We start from the raw sequence: 21,334 nt of genomic DNA on the forward strand, positions 1-21,334 counted from the left end.
TTAAATAATTTTATGCATGCGTATAGTAGCCCAAGAACTCGCTTGTTATCACCGATTTCTGCTTTGGGCGATTGTCTATGCGTGATGGACATATAGATGTTTATGTTATTAAAATATTTAGTGTTATTCAAATACAGTGGAAACCTCATTTACTGGACTGAAGCTTGGCAGAGTCATGTTTTTTTGGGGGGTGTAAAAAAATTAGTTTCGTATTTTACAGAATCATTGTATACAATGAACATGAAGTTTTATTTGTTATAATCTGATATAACCAAGCAAATCTACATGACGAAACTATAATTTCTTTAATATTTATACAACCTGAGATCCAAAATCATCCAAAACGCAACCTCTCGCACGCATCACACATGTTCCAAGATAAAGCATCCATAGGAAATACTGATTTTACATTGCACAATTACTAAACCAGGTAAAATTGGTATCGGTGGTGTCGGTGTTAGAGGGAAACTTACATAGAGTGTGTGTTTTGAAAGATCAGTGTGGTGTGGTGTATAAAGATTGACAAAATTATAAATTACACCATGTAATTTTTCTGGTAAAAAATATGTTTAGTTTCGGCCCTACCTCCCTATGAAAAATCGGTTTAGCCGTTGTTTAAACAATCATACAACGTAGAAGCCAGTTATATAATATGTAAAAGAGTTTTAAATATAATCCGTTCTTAGCAAAAAAAAAACATTAGCCTGATTCTTACGACTGCAGGCTTGCTTCCATCGCTTAAAGCAGTATTATTTCTCTCTCTCGCTCCCTATATATATATATATATATATATATATATATATAATCTATAGTAACAATAATATATGTAGTATTATTTCTGGTTATGGTTATTTAATTCTAGTTATAATTCTGAAACAATAATGGAAACAAAGTAAAATAATACTGCTTAAAGAGATGCTAGTAAAGCTGCGTGGCATGAGCCAAGGATGTTGTACTTGCAAAGACGTGAAGCCATCGGTCCTGTTATATATCACTAAATCTGTTAATCATTCGGGTAATAGAGTTTCTCCTGTATATTTGAAGTAAAAAAAACACTATTTTGACAGAATATGTTAATTAAATATCTATATGTCCATGTTGAGGACATTGTGAAGGACAACAGGCAATTTGTGACGTTTCTACTCGCGCTACACGCTTGATACTAACACTGCTACTACACCACTATTAACAACTTAGGCTAATCCTGGTCAACGCCATAACATTGGGCAACACTTGTGCTTACTGCTTCTACGTAAGCTATCCATATACTAAATCCATCAGTCCATACAAATCTCTGATCTAAATTAAAGCAAGATTATAGGTGAACGCACATTTATCCGAGCCGAACGAGTCGAATGAAACGAGTTTTAGAATTCTGTATAAGAAATCTCATGAGAACTCGAATCTGTCCGAATCTGCAAGAACCCTAAAAGTTCCTAGATGAATTCGGATGACGTCATCAAAGTAGTTAGTAGTTAGTATTAGTTTATGCGTTCGACTCGACCTTGAAACTCGTTATTGAAAGTCGGGCGTTTTTCAAATTTAAATTTTAAATATTTATTTATTTTACATTAAGAGTAATCAAAACTTTACCGCACGCTGCAGAATTAAATTGTATGAATCCAAGATTTCAATCATAGATGCTGAAGTTTTTTGTGGCACATTCGCTATAAGATCCCTACTATAGGCCACGTTCTGAGTATCTGCAGCGGCGTGTTTTAAGATGTCAGTCACCGTTGACGCACTAAAGATAAGTGGGTGTGATTGTTATACTCTTAAACATAGTGCTAGGTATCGCAAACGAACACTTTTAATTTATTTAAGATAGTGTAACGTAAAATGTTTAATTTTATATATTAATATTGTTATAACGCGCGGACAATCGTTGCATTATATCGCGAAACTGGCATCACCGCACGAGGGGTGCGGTGCGCGGGGATCAACCGCGCTCGCGCCTTTTCACTTTGCACGCCCAAATGTGTTTAATATGTAAAATGTGTTTTTTATTGGGGTTTTTGGCCTTCAAATTCTCCACATGAATCTTTCTTGTCCTCTCCCGAAATTAGTTTGTGACTAATAAATAATCCGTTTCTAATGTTCAAAATGATTATTTTATTTTTAATTCTAGAACATATACAATTGAACACATATATCTTTACCATATAATGGATTTTTCTATAATATAAAAAATGCGGTTGTAGATAAAACTATGGGGTGACATGTATTTATTATATAACATTACTTTGCTTTGTCTCCAAACATCAAATCCGGCCAATGTCAAGTAAATAAACTGCTTGACTATTGTTATAAAAATAAGTTTTTGAAATTATTATTATTCCAAATTTTATTTGTTTTTGTGTAAAGAGTTTTCGTATGATTGCAGTTTTCTTTAATTTCTTATTGAATTTGCTACATCCATGCTTCTAAGGCTCGGCGCATATACATCTGTTGTTTAACTCTATAGTGTATTTTACATAGTGCATCCGAACACATATTATCGGTTCAACTAATATATAATATCGTGGTATCGGCACAGTCAATATATTTAAACGGTATGGAAACTACTATAACGCACAAGCGGTATAGAAACGCACCGACGAAGCCCCCAAAACCTGAAGTGATCGTCGGTGCGTTTCCATACCGCTTTAATATATTTACTGTGGTGTCGGTCTTTGCGTTATAGTAATGTTCGCAAATACGGGTGAATGTCTAATTATTTATTGATATGATGGTGACTTTTTATTGTCTTACATCGGCACCCTTGTGTATTAAAGTATCTCAAGGCAATTTTCGAAATGTGTTGAGTTTACTACACGAATATTAAATACATTAATTGCAGGTTTTAAAATTCTGATAGAATTAAGTATTTTTTTTTTGCGGTAGTGCATAACGTTACAGATTTATAACGCCGCTGCACCGCGTCACTCGCACAAACTATAAGTCCTTTCTACTGTACTGAATTAATAAAGGCTTTTAAATATTTCTTTTTAATACTTATTTTGGAGCATTGGGCACATTGATTGGGTCACCAGTGTAAGACGAAAAATAGTAACTACATGTTTGTACGTCCCTTATGCATTTTGGCTGGTTTTGTCCCGGCATGCAGTAGCTATATAGTAGTTTGGTTATCGTGTGGGTTTGTTTGTATACAATTGCTATATAAATCTTTTTTATTTCAAACTGTTCCCTCATTGAGCTGAGCTGAGTTGAGTATTGAGAAAGTAGCATTTGTAGTAATAATTTAATCCTCATGGTAGAAACGCATAACCAAGACAAGTACCTAGTGGGATTTTTTTTATCTAAGTTTACTTTTTCGAACGCGTGAAATAAATAAATAAATTAACAAATAAATATAATACGACTATATTCACATCGCCAACCAGTCCAAAAGTAAGCGTAGCTTGTGTTATGGGTATTAAGATGACTGACAAATATTTTTATGAATGATATACATACATACTTATAATATACAAACGTTAACTTCCTCCACCATCAACATCTAAAGGGTGCCATCTAGTGACAATACGGTTTCCCAGTATTGTTACTAGGTGGCGCTCTTTCGATTCCATATAAATTGTTAACTTTAACGCGATCGAATAAGTAAACGCTGGTTGGAAATCTCACTCTTGGCGTCTCGCACACCTGACGCTAAGCGGTCCAATGTAGGTCCAAATAAATTATTTAGACGACAAGCGTGGTGTCGGACGATAACGACGACTGATTTGGGAGCCAACATGTCTACTATTTTCTCGTATTCATGTGTGTGTAAAATGGCATTTCTCGTATTGTGCAATCATAGATGGCACACAAATAAATTGGCTCATAGGGGCCTACTTGAATAAAGATATTTTTGACTTTGACTTTGGAAATAAACACGTCGCGCGTATCTTTTGTTAGCGCTTCAGTAGCGTGGCGTATCGTGTTTTCGTAATTTGCTTTTGTTTCTGGGCTTACAAAACAGTAAAATTTTGTTTAACACGCGACGTGATGGCTGCCCATGTGTTTCTACCATTTTATCTTTTATTTGCATAAGTAATTAGGTTTGATGTAGATACCTAGTAAAATCTAACTTAGTAATTGTAGCTGTTTAAAACTTTAGCTATTTTAATCTAACTTAGTAAATATGTAATAGCCATTTAAAACTTTTATAAAGTTTCGATTGAGTTGGTAAAATTAATGAAAATACTTTTCATATGTAAAGCTAAGCGTTTGATATAGTATTTCAAACTGATTTACTATGGAATATTAACGTCATTATGTACTGCTTAGTTTTTATATATCGTTGTATTACGTGGTGCTAGTGACATATAGGACTTGTAAGATGATATTAATATCGAGTGAGCCCTTGAGTGCAATATCACCTGGTGGTAAGTGATGATGCAGTCTAAGATGGTAACTGGCTAACCTTTTTGGGAGTATGGTAGTCATATCCCTAATCGGTTTCCACGAGACATCGCACCGGAACAGTAAATCGCTTAGCGGCACGTCTTGTCGGTAGGGTGGTAACTAGCCACCGCCAAAGCCTTCCACCAGACAAGGTCAAGTGCAAGTGCAAGTAGCTTCTTGATTGTTTTAATAAAACATGCTGAGGTCATTTCTAAAAGGTTTAAATCTCCTGTCTTCCTCTTTTATTTTTTTTATTCTCATGATGAGGTCTTTGATTAATGATCCAATAAAAAAAATATATCAAAGCAATAATACAGATGTGGAAGGTTTTAACTCTTATTATTTACTCTTCGTGCTAGTAATGTTTTGCTACAGTAAATTGTAAAGTTTTATCTAAGCTAAAAAAAAATGCGTTCTCCTGGCAAAGATTTCTGTCGTATTTATGCGTGACATCCAATGTCTATGTTACTGTTTTTATGCTTTATACGTTTATCTGTGTAAGATCCCTACTAGACCGTGTTCTAAGTAAAGCCAGGTGTATAAATAAATCGATATATTAGCTAGCTCTGTACCCGGGTGTACTAATGTATGTACTATGATCCTTTATATGAAAGAATTAAAATCAATTTTATAAGCGTTAAGAGTTCAAAGCAGATTAGATTTCTCCTGGCATATAAAAATTACTGAGCTGACTCCAGTTTGGCGAGATATTAAATGTAAGTTTACATGTGCATCGAAAGGTATCAATAAATAAAAAAATTAAAAAAACATCCTAGCTCACTCCACTCTCCAGTCCCCAAACTTTTTGTCTTTTGGGTTTCGATTCCAGTACAGTTTCTCGAGATCCCGAGATAGAACCGCTATTGGAAATGTTAAAAAATATTACTTAGTTTAATTTCAACAAAATTCAACAACATAAAACTCAAATGACTTTTAAGAAATGTCAGAAAAAATAATCTACAACGAACGAAATTCCACTACAAACTTGGGTTTTGCTTGATGCCGTATTTTGAACTTTTGGGTAGAAGCAGGCTTTACTTTGCGGAATTCCGTGATATATGATGAAAATTAAGCTTAATTTGCTATACTCCGCGAAAAGCAGGAGAATCTGTATGGTGTTAATTATACTTTCTTCAATCTTTATTCTACACACCAAACTGATCTTCGGCTACCCTCTACGCACGTTTTGCTTCGAAACCGGAGCATCCTAAGGAGATTTTGGCAAAAATTATTCATTTTAAAGTCCACCTCTAAAAATTATAAATTACATCGTTTAGATGCTCCTGCTTTACGCGGAGTATTGCAGATAAAGTTTAATTTTTTAAATTTTTGACTTCTTTCCATCCCGAAATTGGTCGAATTTAATCTCATAGTTTGTGTTTGACCGGGATCCCGGTATCACACCCTCTAACCTTAAATCTTGTTATACCTATCACACTATACATTTTAATCTAAATGGGTATTGGTTTGACCTGCTTTCTCAATAACAAATTTAAATTAGTAATGTAAAAGAAATACAGTACAAACGGGTACAGCCGTGGACACAGCTAACTAGCTAGTACAGTACTAGTAGTGATCAAATAGGTGAGCTCAGACACTTCAGAGCTAAAAAAAAGAGCAGGGTCACATCTTTCACGGAAGTCTTTGCCACTGCAACAATACTGATGGTGACATATCAGAAAGTGATTTTAATTAAGAGGCTGGTTGTAGGACGACACGGACGGGTCCACGGAGAGCACCAGGAGCAGTTCATCGAGCACTAGCCACAGTCAAAACCTTCCCAACAGTGACGGTGAGTTATCAGTAACTTTGTAGCGTCAGAGCAGTTAAGTACATGTAAATAAAATTTGTTTAAATATAACCATCACACATTCTAATCATTTTGACTCGAATGTGAACCAGCGTGCATTGAAACTACAGAAGGTCGAAAAAACCTGTGGGACAAAGTGTCCTATGACCTTCTCCAGGATGCCAGCTATCTTACCTTACGAAATTTCACCAAGATGGAACATAGGTAATAAACAAAAATAGCAAACACACACTTTCGCATTTACAATATTAGTATGGACTAAGCTTAATGTTTTTTTTACTCCACAACAAATTTGACCTTGACTGCAATCTCACCTGTCGTTCAGTGAGGATGCCGCCTAAGATGGTAGCGGGGTATGGCAGTTATATTAAACCTACAACCCTCATCGGTTTTACTTATCTGTTATTGTATCATCATCGAAGTGGTAACAGCGCAGCGGGTAGGAGCTTGACTTCACTTTCGGGAAACCTCGACCTTCTCTAAGTTTTGTGCGTTTTAAGTAATTCAAATATCACTTGCTTCAACGGTGAAGGAAAACATCGTGAGGAAACCTGCATGCCTGAGAGTTCTACATAATGTTTTCAAAGGTGTGTGGAGTCCGTGAATCCGCACTGGGCCAGCGTGGTGGACTACGGCCTTAACCCCTTCTCATTGTTGGAAGAGACCCGTGCCGCTTAGTGGGCTGGTTATGGTTTGAAATGATGATGATGATATATCATCATTTACAGCCTATAATACCCACTGTTTGACTAAAGACCTCTGCATAGGAAGGGTTTGCCCATCACTACGCTGGCCACATGGGTTGGCTATGCAGTAGATGGTAGAAGGCCTAAGTCACCTCGTACGACACTCATAAAAAGAGGATGGGTGGTGAAAGCCGTCTCCACGGCGTTTAATATCATGGATTTCCTCGAACAGACCCCTGTGATGATCTTCATTAGTTGCTTCTTTAAGTATGTTTTGTTTGCGCGCAGGGTTGCCACCCGGTTGGAGCATGCAGCGCGCCCCCAACGGCAGGGTGTTCTTCATTGACCACAACCAGAAGACAACCACTTGGATAGACCCCAGAACTGGTAACTGACCCACTCATCTGAACGCTCATTTTTATTGGTTTCAATATTTTGCTTGATTGTACTCACAGGGTTTCATGTTACAAGACAAATTAGATTTACATCTCCTTTCTTATATTATATTATTTTGATACCACGTTCGGCTAAACATCAGCATTCGTTTTGGTATATTTTTGACTACCTACCGCCTGTACAAAGAAAATTTGAAGTACGTTTTCTAAGTGATTTATTAAAATTAGACATTATTAATTATTTTGATAAATCATTTTTTTTTAACTAGTGGTAGTAAAGTTTTTTGTGACAGCGCGTTCGGGAAGTACTATCGTGATTCTTATTTTTGCCGCCAAGTAACTAATGTCTTCCGGTCTGGTTGTAATTACAGGCACACGAGGCTACAAACCTACGCCTCAGGTTGCTGGGCGGCACGTTGCAGAACGTGTTCTTTGCATGCCCTGATGTGTTGCACTGCTTATAGGCTCCCCGTACCATCCGCACTGTTTTCCCCGTACCATCCGCACGACTAGCGCAGGCGGGAGACAGATTTATTAATCCCCCGATTATTAATTATAAAGATATCCTATGGCATGGGATAAAAAATTATTATTAATGTACCATCAATTGTGATTGTGGGTTCTCCATCTGGCAAAGCACGGCAACAGGGAATTTTCCCCCCTTTTATTATTACACGTATATTATTTGGATATTATTTCCACCCGTACGCCAATGCTCCGAGAGTTGTTAAAGCTGTGGGAGAATATAAACATTTTGTCCGAGGAGAAGAAGGTCATTTTTCACTAGCCGTGCTCTTGGGCAATCTGCTAACTAAAAGAAAGAAGTCTTAAAGTGTTTATTTGGGAACCGCATTAATAAAGAATGTTCTTTATTTATGCGGTTTTAAATTAACGAAAATACAATTAGAAAAAAAAGTGGGGGACCTAATTTGGTCTCCACTCATATACAACGCCTTTCAGTTCCTTGTCTGCTCTGTCAGTTATAACTATAATAAAAACTGCTGCGGTTCAGGTTGTGCGTCGAGTCTGCCCAGCGCGGCGGCCGCCAACGCTGGTACGGAGGCCGACGGGCTGGGCCCGCTGCCGGAGGGCTGGGAGGAGCGCGTGCACACTGATGGAAGGATCTTCTTCATTGATCACAGTGAGTACTTTAATAGCTTCTGTACTCGGTCGGTTAAAGAACCGAATGTCGTGAAAACTATGAAACTGTTAAGAATGCAATGGGCAGGGCATGTGCAACGCATGGAAGGCACGAGAGCGCCTGCGAAAGAGGTTGATGGAGGGCACTTTGGAGGGGCGTAGAGGCCGAGGACGACCTAGGGGTCGGTGGAGTGATGGAGTTGAGAGGGATATGAGCGTTCTGGGAGTTCGGAGCTGGAAAGAAGCAGCTTCTGACCGCCTCAAATGGAGGAATATGCTTGACCAAGCCAAGGCCCACCTAGGGCTGTAGAGCTTTGATGATGATGATGACTCGGTCTACACCTTTTAGCTCAATTATGTGCTAGATATGCAGTAGAGATGCAGGAAATGCCAAACGTCATAATCATCATGTCAACCAATGGACATTCACGGCTGGACATAGATATTTTGTAAGGAGCCAAATACCACGGTCTTGTGCCGCTTGGGTCCAGCGGCCCCCTGCGACTAGCTTGACGTCATCCGTCGATCTCGTTGTCGTTGTCCACCAACACTGCGTTTTCCGGACCCTCGTCATCGGTTCTCTGACCTATGTGCCCCGATCAATGCCACTCTAGCTTCACGACTCTGAGCTATGTCGGTAACTCTGGTTCTTTGACGGATCTCCTAACTCCTAGTTATGTCACTTAGCGATACTTTGAGCATAGTTCTCTTCATCGTCCGCTGAGAGCTTCGCAAAAGTATCGATATTTAAAAAAAAACAACGGTGAACTCCCATACATCACATAATTTCAAATCGATTTGCTACGTTTTTAGGTTAAAATATTTTATTAAATTCAGCGATACGGAACAAATATAGTTACAATTTTCAAATTTTGAATTACTACGTGTCTAGTTGAGTTTAGTTTACGTTCTAGTTTTTTTTTGTCGACTACCTCCTTTAAGTTTTGTAAATGGAGTTCATCACCAGGCCTGAGTGGGCTTGGACGCTCTTCTCTTGGCCAAGAAAATTTCACTACGATGTATCGGTAAATCAATATTCATTGTAAGAAGTGTTTCCCGAGCAATTATCTAAAATATAAAAGCTAGTTCTCACACGCACACGTTCACTCCCAGACACGCGCACGACGCAGTGGGAGGACCCGCGGCTGTCGAACCCGCAGATCGCGGGCCCGGCCGTGCCCTACTCCCGCGACTACAAGCGCAAGTACGAATACCTCAAGAGCCAACTGCGCAAACCCGTAAGTGTTTTTTGCGTTTTTTATTTAATTCGAGCCCTTGACAATGACAACGGATAGCAAGTGCCAGTCTCCAAACTGTGTGACCGCTCTTAAGGTAACTTGCGTGTTCGGCGTTCAAAAAGAGAAGTTTACACACTTTTTTATGTATTTTTATACTAATAATTGCAGGATCAGGCATATGACTCACCTGATGGTTAGTGAAATACCATCGCCTATAAATATAGCAACACTTCGTAGAGCATGCAAGGAACACATGATACAAAGTCCCACCTATGTGCATCAGCTTGAGGCGCAGGTTTTAAGCCTTACGTGTCTGTAATGTAATGGCAACCGCGCATTTCAGACTGAAATACAGCAATTCCGCTTGGCGAAAGAAATGAGCATGGCAATGGTACTTCTCCGGAAGAGCTCATATACAATTAAATTAAGCTTAATTTTGCTATTTAGCACTTGCTTTCCAGTTTCTGAAAGTGTTACATTGTCAACAGAGCAACGTACCGAACAAATTCGAGATCAAAGTGAGAAGAAACTCCATCTTAGAGGACTCCTACCGCATTATTAGTTCCGTTAACAGATTGGACCTACTCAAGACCAAGCTATGGGTCGAGTTCGAGTCGGAAGTTGGATTAGGTATGTCACTGTTATCGAAAACTATAATCTTTGTTAGAGAAGCATCTGTACAATTTATAAAAAAATAATAAATGGCCAACCTAGATTTAATCCGCGTACAAAACCCTGTAACAGTTAAGGTATAAGGAATCATTATCTCTCGGGACACGAGACCACTCACGATCAAAGTCCCAGGACTTCCAGGTCTCTTAGAATAATCGAGGTTATTATTGTCAAGATGTTTCAATCGAAGTAGGTAATTTAGAAGAAAACTACAAACATCACTTCACCTCATAAAGTCAAATCGACGAATGACTGACTGATCTGAGTCAAAAGTATAACGAATCATAATCTTCACGTCGTCGTCATTAAAGCTTATTGTGTAGGTATTTTATGTTCAACTTCGTGTTTTTGCGGCCGTTAATGTCGCTCGGGCATTGGCTTATTTAGCTGTACAAAAAAGTGTCGCCTAGACAGTCTTTGAAACGTCTCTCAAGACGTACATACCAAGGTATTCTAGTTAGACTTTCCATTATGTTTCGGTGTAAAATAAAGTGTATTAAAAAGCGAACCTCATCTGACAGACTACGGAGGCCTCGCCCGCGAGTGGTTCTTCCTGCTGTCCAAGGAGATGTTCAACCCGTACTACGGTCTGTTCGAGTACTCGGCGATGGACAACTACACTCTGCAGATCAACCCCAATAGCGGCGTGTGCAACGAGGAGCACCTCAACTACTTCAAGTTCATCGGCCGCGTCGCCGGCATGGCCGTGTACCATGGGAAATTGCTCGACGGTGAGAACTATGCACAATTCTATTACTCGTGGTACACGAAATCACAACAAGAACACTTGTTGTTAATTTACTCTGAAAGTATTAGGACATTATATAGGACATTATATAGGATCTTTGACGGCCGATTGGCGCAGTGGACAGCGACCCTGCTTTCTGAGTCCAAGGCCGTGGGTTCGATTCCTACAACTGGAAAATGTTTGTGTGATGAGCATTAAGTGTTTTTCAGTGTCTGGGTGTTTATATGTATTTTCTAAGTATTTATGTATATATAATTCATAAAAATATTCATCAGTCATCTTAGTACCCATAACACAAGCTACGCTTACTTTGGGGCTAGGTGGCGATGTGTGTATTGTCGTAGTATATTTATTTATTTATTTTATGAAAAAAATAAAAATAGCACCATGGAAAATTTAAGTCGTTAAACAAGCATTTCTTTAAAGCAAAGATGATAAAAACGTTACAAATATTTATAGCAGTTTGAGGGAAAAAGTTGGCAAGTAAACATTTTGTAACATAGTTGTAATTAGCTACCCTCAGGTATAGCACCTACGCCTTAGTTTGATGAACCCAGGGGGTTACTTTGCAGTACGTGTTCCGGGCATTCCATGCGAAGTGTTGCAACGTTTTTCCACATACTATTCCAAGAGACGATCATTTGTACAGTTACGTAGAGGAATTCCAATTCTTTAGTATTAGCATAATAAATTCTCATGAGACTTAAAATTACCCCCTTCGGTCGATAGATCAAACTCGATCAGACGCATAGGAAAACAATCGTTATTCTTCTGACGCTTTGGAAAAATATTCATGCAATTAAAGATTTTAAACTAAGATATTCGTGGTTAATCAACATTTTTTAAGTATAGTTCAACGGGTACATACCACGATAATATTTTGGATTTGTCGATATTTCGACCCAGTTGCATGGATCGTGGTCTCGACGGGACCTATACTTAAGAAATATTCATGCAATTATATTTAATAACCTCTTTGCAGAGAAAGATGTAGGAATGTATGTTTTTTGTTTCAGCATTCTTCATCCGTCCTTTCTACAAAATGATGTTGGGCAAATCCATTGAGCTACAGGACATGGAGTCGGTGGACTTGGAGTATTACAACTCCTTGATGTGGATCAAGGTAAAATATACAAAAAAAAAAAAGTTCTAAAACCAAAAATATTAATAAAAACTACGTTTAAAAACTGATAGCCTACTACGGCGAAATATAGTTTTTGTAAAAATCTAAAACTGGGCTACATAAAAGTTGAAAACGACTATCTATAAAACCTTCTAAACCCTGTACACCCAAAGATCCTATAATTGATGTGGTTGCTCCTACACTGGCCATGGCCGTGTAAAACCACTAACGTCGTTTGAATAAAGTACCTTATTTTACCATACCTTTTGAATCGCTACAAACATTCTGACTTGATGTTGCAATGCTTATTTTAGGCTTACTGAAAATTAAAGAATGTTGAATTTGAATTTAAAGCTTTACAATAAATCCTTGTAGTTGTGTTGATGACGATGAAATAAAAATACGTTAGCTTTGCTTCATTCGCAAACTTTAATACGCTTGCGAAATGATATTTGACACTGACAAGCGTAAAATATACTAGCCCACCCACATCATACATTACAAATTACTTTGTATTATATGATTTCCATTGACTTGGTAACTGCTACAGGAAAACGACCCGTCGGAGCTGTACCTCACGTTCGCGGTAGACGAGGAGCAGTTCGGCAAGACCATCCAGCGCGAGCTCAAGCCGGGCGGCGCCAACATCTCCATAGACAACGAGAACAAGGACGAGTACATTAAGTGAGTTTCGCTCTTAAACACGCCTTCTAGCATGCCAACTCAAAAAAAAAGCCGATCATTTGTCTACTACTAGTTTCTTCGGTCTTACACACGCGATCTTAGCATTTGTAGTCTATTTCCTCTCACACACGCGCACGGGTGCACGCACGTACGCACGTACGCAGGCACATCAAATAGGTTTCTATATTGATATTATGCACTTTAAAGTATTAATATTTAATTACACAATTTTTCGTATTGTGTGATGGGTCTATGCTCTATAACCGTCTGTTCTCAGAGAGAGGGGGCCTTAGCCCATAGTGGCAATTAAGCTACGGCTCCTACCGCCGCTGCCGAAAATTAGTATATGCCTTTCACATCAGTCTTATAGCGACTGTAGCGTCATCTAGTAGGAAACGTTGCAGTTTCGATCTACTTTTTCTACTTTTTTGATTGGAGAAAGCGCTGAAGCCGCGATTGCCAGAGAGTCGCAGGTTCAAATCCTGATCCCGGTTCCGAATTTTTTTTATGCATTTTAAATTTATAAAATAGATATTTCCTCCAAGTGTGTAGTGTGTGTACTAAGATGACTGATGAAAATTTATATGAATAACATACATAAATACTTAGAATATACATATAAACACCCAGACACTCAGAAGGGCCGTCAGACTTGTAGAAATGATAATAATGTAATCTCGTGTGATCGAACCCGTGCGGAGTACAAGAGCGCCCGTGGCCGGCAGGCTGGTGATCCAGTGGCGCTTCGTGAGCCGCGTGCAGGAGCAGATGTACGCCTTCCTGGAGGGGCTGGGCGCGCTGGTGCCGCTGCCGCTGCTGAAGATCTTCGACGAGAACGAGCTCGAGCTGCTGCTGTGCGGCATCCAGCACATCGACGTGCGCGACTGGCGCGCCAACTCGCTCTACAAGGGCGACTACCACGCCAACCACCTCGTCGTGCAGTGGTTCTGGAGGGTGAGTGCGCTACTGTGGTCGCCTGGCGTTATGAGTCTAACCATTTATTTATTTAGAATATTGGGAAGGGTACAGATACAATGGAGATGGTGCCATTTATTTATTTAGAATATTGGTAAGGGTACAGACACACTGGAGATGGTGCCATTTATTTATTTAGAATATTGGTAAGGATACAGACACACTGGAGATGGTGCCATTTATTTATTTAGAATATTGGTAAAGGTACAGACACACTGGAGATGGTGCCATTTATTTATTTAGAATATTGGTAAGGGTACAGACACACTGGAGATGGTGCCATTTATTTATTTAGAATATTGGTAAAGGTACAGACACACTGGAGATGGTGCCATTTATTTATTTAGAATATTGGTAAGGGTACAGACACAATGGAGATGGTGCCATTTATTTATTTAAAATATTGGTAAGGGTATAGAATTGACACAATTAAAATGGTGCCGCGATAACCGTTGCAGTTTGTATGAACTGTGTCAAATGAATGTTTATTTGTTTATTTAGAATATTGGTACGGTTTAGGAATAACGTTAGATGTTAAACTTCAATGTGGTACACATATAAATAATTTATCCAACAGACTTAGCTCAGCAGCATACTCCGTCGAAAAGATGCGTCATATGACAGATTTAGCAATTGCAAGGCTTGTATTTTAGTATGGGGTAATGCTGCTGATATGTATTCTATTTTCGTCCTGCAGACGTGGACTGTTCGTGCAATATATAAAATGGGCCCAAAAGAGTCATTAATAGATACATTCAAAGTAGTTAAAATAATGACGGTACATAATCAGTACATATTTGAAAGTGATAATTTGTGATAATGTGTAAATAGTGCTAATTCGCTTAGCGACACGCCTCCCACTAGACGGAAATCCACCAATCTCTCTGTCTGTCAGGTGGTTCTGTCGTTCTCCAACGAGATGCGCTCGAGACTGCTGCAGTTCGTGACGGGCACCTCCCGCGTGCCCATGAACGGGTTCAAGGAGCTGTACGGCTCCAACGGGCCGCAGCTCTTCACTATCGAGAAGTGGGGCTCGCCCGAGAACTACCCGCGGGCGCACACGTGGTGAGTGAACAACCCAATAACAATTTAGTTTGACGGCCGATGGGCGCAGCGGCAGTGGCGTTCCTAGGGTTTTGAATTTGAGCAAGCCCAGTTACCTAAAGGACAAATTAAACTCGTCATGATCTCTAAGTCACCATTCTTGTTGTGCTGTAATCTTTGAAAAACACTACGGTTAGGGACAGCACGCGAATTATAATAAAGAAGTTTCTATGCAATGTTTGCCAAAATTAAAAAGTAATCGTAGTAATCCCAAGTGTTTCTTTGAGTTCTGCTCTCTGTAATTCTTATGATGCCTGGTAATTTATGTCATAACCAGCCGCGTTCCAACCATTCTTTTCATTAGAAAAAAAATATGCAAAAATTTACCTGTTGTTCGCCAATTATTTTTTGATTTCGCCACAGAAACAATTTGCACACAAATTGACCTCATTTTGAACAATATTAACTATAATTTGTAAGAAAACAAACCAGTAAAATGCAGTATTCAACTCAAAAAAACAATAATAAACTCCTAACTAGTTACTAATCAATAATAATGAATCTGTCAAGTATCAACTAGTTGTAACGCAAACAATAACACGCATGAAGTTGTTTCAATTCGCTCGCTGGTCATCTTCACAAACTTCAACTCGCAATCTGGCATTTGATCTCCATACTAAATTATTAAATAATCTAGATTGTCTCTGCTAAATACATTGAAATTTCTATGAGAGAGAGCAGTAAAATAAAAGCCCCATATAAGCAAATGAGTGTAAGCGAGACAAAGCGGGGCCTCCGATCACGTACGAAGACACGCGAAGAGCGCGATAGTGATAGTTCGGCGCAGCGCCGCGCCGTTCGGCTGGTTGCTACCACAGAGTCTACCTGCCAGAGTAACGTAGTGCTTGCAGTTAAGTAGACAAAGAGTATATACATTATTAAGGAAAAGTTAAAACATTGTATTTATATCCTCATTGCAGTGGCGTGCACTGGACTTCTTATCAGGGTATGCATACGTTGGGAAAATTGCATAAAATATAAAAAATCCTCCTCCTATACGAGCTTTATTACAATTTTAGGGTATGCAGTGCTTTTGTGCATGTATGAAGTGCACGCCACTGCCTCATTGCTATCAAGTTTTAATTATTTTGTTAATTTCATTTCGGAATAGTCGAGAAAAATTTAAAAGAGATATTTATTGTAACGCAAGCCCGGCTTTTCGGCTTGTATGGTAGTACCGCCACTGCGCAGCGGGTGACCCTACTTTCTGACTCCAAAGCTGCGGGCTCCATTTCCACAACTGGAAAATGTTTGTGTGACGAACATGAATGTTTTCAGTGTCTGGGAGTTCATCTGTATATTAAATATTTATGTATTATATTCATTAAAATATTCATCAGTCGTCTTAGTACCCAAAACACAAGCTACGCTTACTTTGGGGCTAGATTGCGATGTGTGTATTGTCGTAGTATATTTATGTATAATGTGTCGGAGGTGAATATCGAAGTTCCTTACGAAAGCTAGCAGTAGCCTTATTACAAGATTTCGTCCTTTCAACTAACTCTATGCAGTGCTTTTGTGCTAATTGTTATCATTGTAGAGTGAAGATCTGTTAAGTGTGGAGTATAAGGAATAAAGAATACAAAAAATATGGTGCATATAAATTACACCATACAAATTCTCCTGCTTTTTGCGGAGTATATTAAATTAAGCATAACACTTTCGCCTTTATAATATTAGAACTCAAAATATAATCGCATTGTTTCCAGCTTCAACCGCATCGACCTCCCGCCCTACGAGAGCTACCAGCAGCTACGGGAGAAGTTGGTGAAGGCCATCGAGGGCTCGCAAGGGTTCGCCGGGGTCGACTGAGCCTCGCCGCGGGCCCACGTGCAAAATTTCCTCAGGGCCTTACACTCGTTATTATGACGGCGCATCATTTGATGATGGCGGCTATAGTAACATATAGTTTTCTTTTTCAATCTGTATTTAAATAGCACAGCGAGCGAAAAAAACATAGAAGCATAACTTCTGCTCAAAAAAGGCCCCAAACAAAAGCAAAGCCTCGGTGGGAGTGGCTTATAAAGTGTGCCCCGCATGCCTTTAGTTAGTCACAATGGTGACAGATTGGCGGCCAATCACGTCGAGTCTTGTACTGCATGACATTCAGTAGAACCAATCATCTCGTGCGCACATGGATTGATTGGTACTCATTTAATTTTGGCAACTTTAATGTATTTTTCGTTCGCTGTAATAGCAGTTGTAGTTACGCCTTAGGGCAACACCCACCGGGAACGGCATTGCAGTACCCTTAGTAAAACATTTGCTTGCTCACAATCGAGAAGTCGTTTTATATTTATTGTTTATAGCTCAAATTTGGGTGCAATTCTTTGGGACTTTTTGCAGAACACTTGTAATAAAAATCAAATTCACATGTAAAATTGTCTACAGTATGTATTATCAACAAGTTGGTACTCCTTTGATAAATATATAAACAAATAATTGACCATAGGTACGTTGGCTGCCGCACCTATATTATGTACTTACCGCTATAGCCCGACTCAAAATTTATGTCATCGGCATAAATTATCGGCTTATTATTTACGTATAAATTTACTAACGGTAAAAATAAAATGCTCTGCTCTGCACTCATTCACCGGTCATTATTGTCGGTATATATCCCAACGACCAACGGCAAGAAATACAGATCCCCGCAGTGGCGTGCATTTCATACACGCACAAAAGCACTGCATACCCAAATTGTCTTATATAGCTCAAATTGGAGGGGAATATTTCTATTTTATTCTATATATCTGCTTTATGCATAACCTGGCTGAAGACCCTGTGCACGCCACTGGATCCCCGACTAAGCGGGGCGAGATCGAGGGAATAAAACGAACCGCTGGACGCAAACGTCACAAGAAATATGTAAACTATAAAACCTATGCAGCGGTGGATGTGCATCGTTTGCTATGATGATGATAACCCTATAACTCACATGGTAACCACTTGTTGAAGGTCAGCCCAGCCCGGCTGTGGGTTTATTCACTGTGCAGATTAATGACTATTTTTGAGGTCAGTATCAGCATCATTTCAAACAATTGACGTCCCCTGCTGGACATAGGTCTTATGTAGGGAGTTGCACAACTCACGGTCCTGGGCCGCTTGCCTCCAGCGGCTCCCAGCGACTCACCCGTCCACCTCTTTGGGGGCCGACCTACGCTGCGCTTACCGCTGCGGGGTCGCCATTCCAGCACCTTAAGACCCCAACGTCCATCGGTTCTCCAAGCTATGTGCCCTGGCCACTGCCACTTCAGCTACGCGACTGGCTGAGCTACGTCGGTAACTCTAGTTCTTCTACGGATCTCCTCATTTGTGATTGACTCCAAGCATAGCTCTCTCCATCGCCCACTGAGTGACTCCGAGCCTTCTTATGAGGCCCATAGCAGTAGTCAGCAATCAGAGGAGTTCGAAGTTCGTCGGGTATATACCGACCATAACAAGGCGTGACAACACATAAATATCCTATGAAACAATACATTTGCAGGATTCATTAACAAAATTGGTCGTTTCAGAATTATGCCACTTAGTTGTTGATTTGTTAGTACACATTCAAAAAATGCCAGTTACAAAATTGTACCTTTTAAAAAGGAGGTTTTCGCAATTATATTACTATATGATTCTCCTCACTTAAGTATAGTCAACTAAACATTACTACTTTGGTGTTGCCCTAGTTATCCTTGACCTTAAATTTTAACACAGCTGTCTTACTGGTTGTCGCCGCGTAAATATTTACCAAAAACACTATCTCGTATAGATTGAAATGGCCGTCAATGCGAAACAATAAAGCGGTGCAATCAAAAAAACTGCCATTTTACTTTTTCGCAGTATGCTTTATTCGTAATTTATATTATGTGAAACGATACGCTCTTAAAAATGTCAATATAAAAATGAAAGTGATATCGAAGTAGCCTTTTTAAGGGTGCCTTCACACATATTCGGGCGGGCATCATTTGCGATGTGAGTCATTAATATTCGATATTTCGACACCACGACTTAAAAAGAAGTTCTTGTATCTTATATGAATGTATTATGTATATACTTTTAGTTTTCTATATTGTATCAACATACGACTTATTCACCTATACAATGAAATATTACAGATGATCTACGAGGCGTTGGAGAGTGGAACTAGTGATAAAGTCACCATAGACAGACATACTTGACGTTTCAAAAGTGTCTATAAAGTAGGCATTGAAATATATGTTTTTTTGAAATAACTTTTTAGTTAGTATCACGCAGAACAAAATGTTAGTAGTCGCTGCCGGTTCTTACATGTGTGAAGATACCCTATCTAATTATTATTCAAATAATAATGTATTATATTCCATTAATTTAAGGTTCATATTTGTCTGTCCAGTGTGATGTTAGGACGGTTGACATATGCCTTACTCATCTATGTGATTGTGACTTATATTATAATGTTGTAAGAGATTTTAAAAAGGTGTTCAAAGGGGATTACCATATTTGTCTGAAAGAAAAATAAAATATACTAAATTAAAAAAAAAAAAACTTTTCAATTGTTAAAAGAATACTATAATCAATTTGTAGGTTGCTTTAAGACACAAAATGGTGATTCTCTTAGTATTCCACTGTATTTTTAAACTTTGCTTAAAACGCTTTCCTATGAGAGTTCGGGCTGGCTTACATTCGTCCACTTCATAAAATCATTCGGAATAAGATTTCGCTGTCATTTTATTGTACGGCAGAGCATTATATTATAAGCTTGCAGCTTGAGATTTATAATAATATTGCCCGAATAAATAAATGGAAAGTTATGGAACACATACATAAACTTACTTAGACTTTAACATTACCCTCCGTAGTCGGGTAAAAATATTTGATGAATTACTGTTTGGAAAGAAAATGAAGTTATTTTAGCTTTGGGTTGTTTCCTCTTATTTCTTGTTCCTTATAATCCACCTATTTAACTATTGTCATACCTTCTAGTATTTACAAGCTTTACGCTTAGTAGGATGCGAACGCGATTGTTAGTTATCTTTAAACGTAAATAATTAAGTTGACTATTGCTTTTGAAACGGCTAAATAAATGTAGGAGCTAGGGGTGCGGAATGTAAGCCGGTCCTGTATTATTTTTTCGTAGGGAATATTCTTTTGTATATAGACTAGGTTACGGTGTAAAGAATTGCTAATGTATAAAGGTTATAGAGATTTCGGGATGCGTCCATAAAATGGAATGAGATAATATGTCGGTTAATGTGGAAGCAATCGTTTACGCCATGTATTTATTATAATATTATTGGATTAATTTACTCGTAATTAGTATTATTCCGATTCGGTTTGGATTTAGTTATGTTTAAAAATAAATAAACAATTACTTAAATTGAATAGCTAGTTAGTTAGGTTAAATGAATCAATTTAATTTTTTTAATACTTACATTAAAACAGCGAAATCCTAGTTGTATAAGTGCAAGTGTATTTATCAATACAGATTATATAATAACACTGATTGTTAAGAATTATCGAGATAATGTACTAATTTGTTATAATAATACAAATATGTATATATTTATATTTACAAGAGTTTTTTTTTATATATTATATAATTAAGCCTTACCACAATACACAGACACTTTTTTGTTGGCTGATAACGGCGACCCCGTTAATGTGTCCGATACAATACTACCTAAAGTACATAGAGTAAACAATCTTTTCGTTACACTTTAGTTCAAAGTTTATCTCAACATTATAAAGAAAATAAGAAAAACACACTTACAAAAATGAATGTAATGTATTTTACCGCACTTGTTTATTTATACTTTTAAAACTAAAATGTAATGAGAGGATTTTTTTTTCATTATAAGTTTTACTTTTACTTACACGATCGTGTGAAAGTTAACTGTAATTGATATGGTATCGAAACAGTGCCACCTAGTGACATTACTATTAACCAGTATAGTACTTATGTATCACGCGATCAATTAATAACTTACACCCGCTGAACTCGAAACCCGTGGTCATTGCCGGGGCCGAAATTCGTTTTTATTGTTTCTTCGCTTCAGCTCCGTTTAGTCTATGTATTGTGCACAGCGTATTCTCCATCCCCACACTCGATTATCCCCGAAAGCAGACGCGCTTTTTCCCCAAATTCTTCTTCTTCTTCTTTTGATTTATGGCTTTTCGTAGTGCCAAAACAGCACAATGTACTTTGCCAGTGTCAAGTAGCTTTCCCCAAATTCACCGTATCTCCAAGGTTTTGAAGTCTCCCTGACATTGACAGTTAAACGTCAACCATCACAACAGACAGTGACAACTGGCCATAGCCCCTTAATTATCAAACAGGTAGTTAATATGAATTCTGCTAATTTTTATATTTCATTAATCAGCTGAAATTTGGTGCATAAGAAATTTC

General features: G+C 38.4%; 1 protein-coding gene across 2 annotated transcripts in view; it reads left to right on the forward strand.

The window, feature by feature from the left end:
* LOC120633329 (E3 ubiquitin-protein ligase Nedd-4) overlaps positions 1 to 18,120 on the forward strand; it is a 44,520-nt gene extending 26,400 nt beyond the window's left edge. For both annotated transcript variants that reach the window (XM_039903520.1, XM_039903521.1), the window contains 11 exons: positions 6,097 to 6,178; positions 7,171 to 7,269; positions 8,290 to 8,418; positions 9,531 to 9,655; positions 10,144 to 10,285; positions 10,849 to 11,058; positions 12,092 to 12,198; positions 12,749 to 12,882; positions 13,608 to 13,836; positions 14,753 to 14,922; positions 16,671 to 18,120. In XM_039903520.1, the coding sequence (XP_039759454.1) occupies positions 6,097 to 6,178; positions 7,171 to 7,269; positions 8,290 to 8,418; positions 9,531 to 9,655; positions 10,144 to 10,285; positions 10,849 to 11,058; positions 12,092 to 12,198; positions 12,749 to 12,882; positions 13,608 to 13,836; positions 14,753 to 14,922; positions 16,671 to 16,773 (1,530 nt within the window). In that variant the 3' untranslated portion in view covers positions 16,774 to 18,120. The remainder of the gene's footprint in view (positions 1 to 6,096; positions 6,179 to 7,170; positions 7,270 to 8,289; positions 8,419 to 9,530; positions 9,656 to 10,143; positions 10,286 to 10,848; positions 11,059 to 12,091; positions 12,199 to 12,748; positions 12,883 to 13,607; positions 13,837 to 14,752; positions 14,923 to 16,670) is intronic.
* Positions 18,121 to 21,334: the final 3,214 nt, after the last annotated feature.

Source organism: Pararge aegeria, chromosome 21, assembly GCF_905163445.1.
Source record: "Pararge aegeria chromosome 21, ilParAegt1.1, whole genome shotgun sequence".
In the NCBI taxonomy this organism is placed as follows: Eukaryota; Metazoa; Arthropoda; class Insecta; order Lepidoptera; family Nymphalidae; genus Pararge; species Pararge aegeria.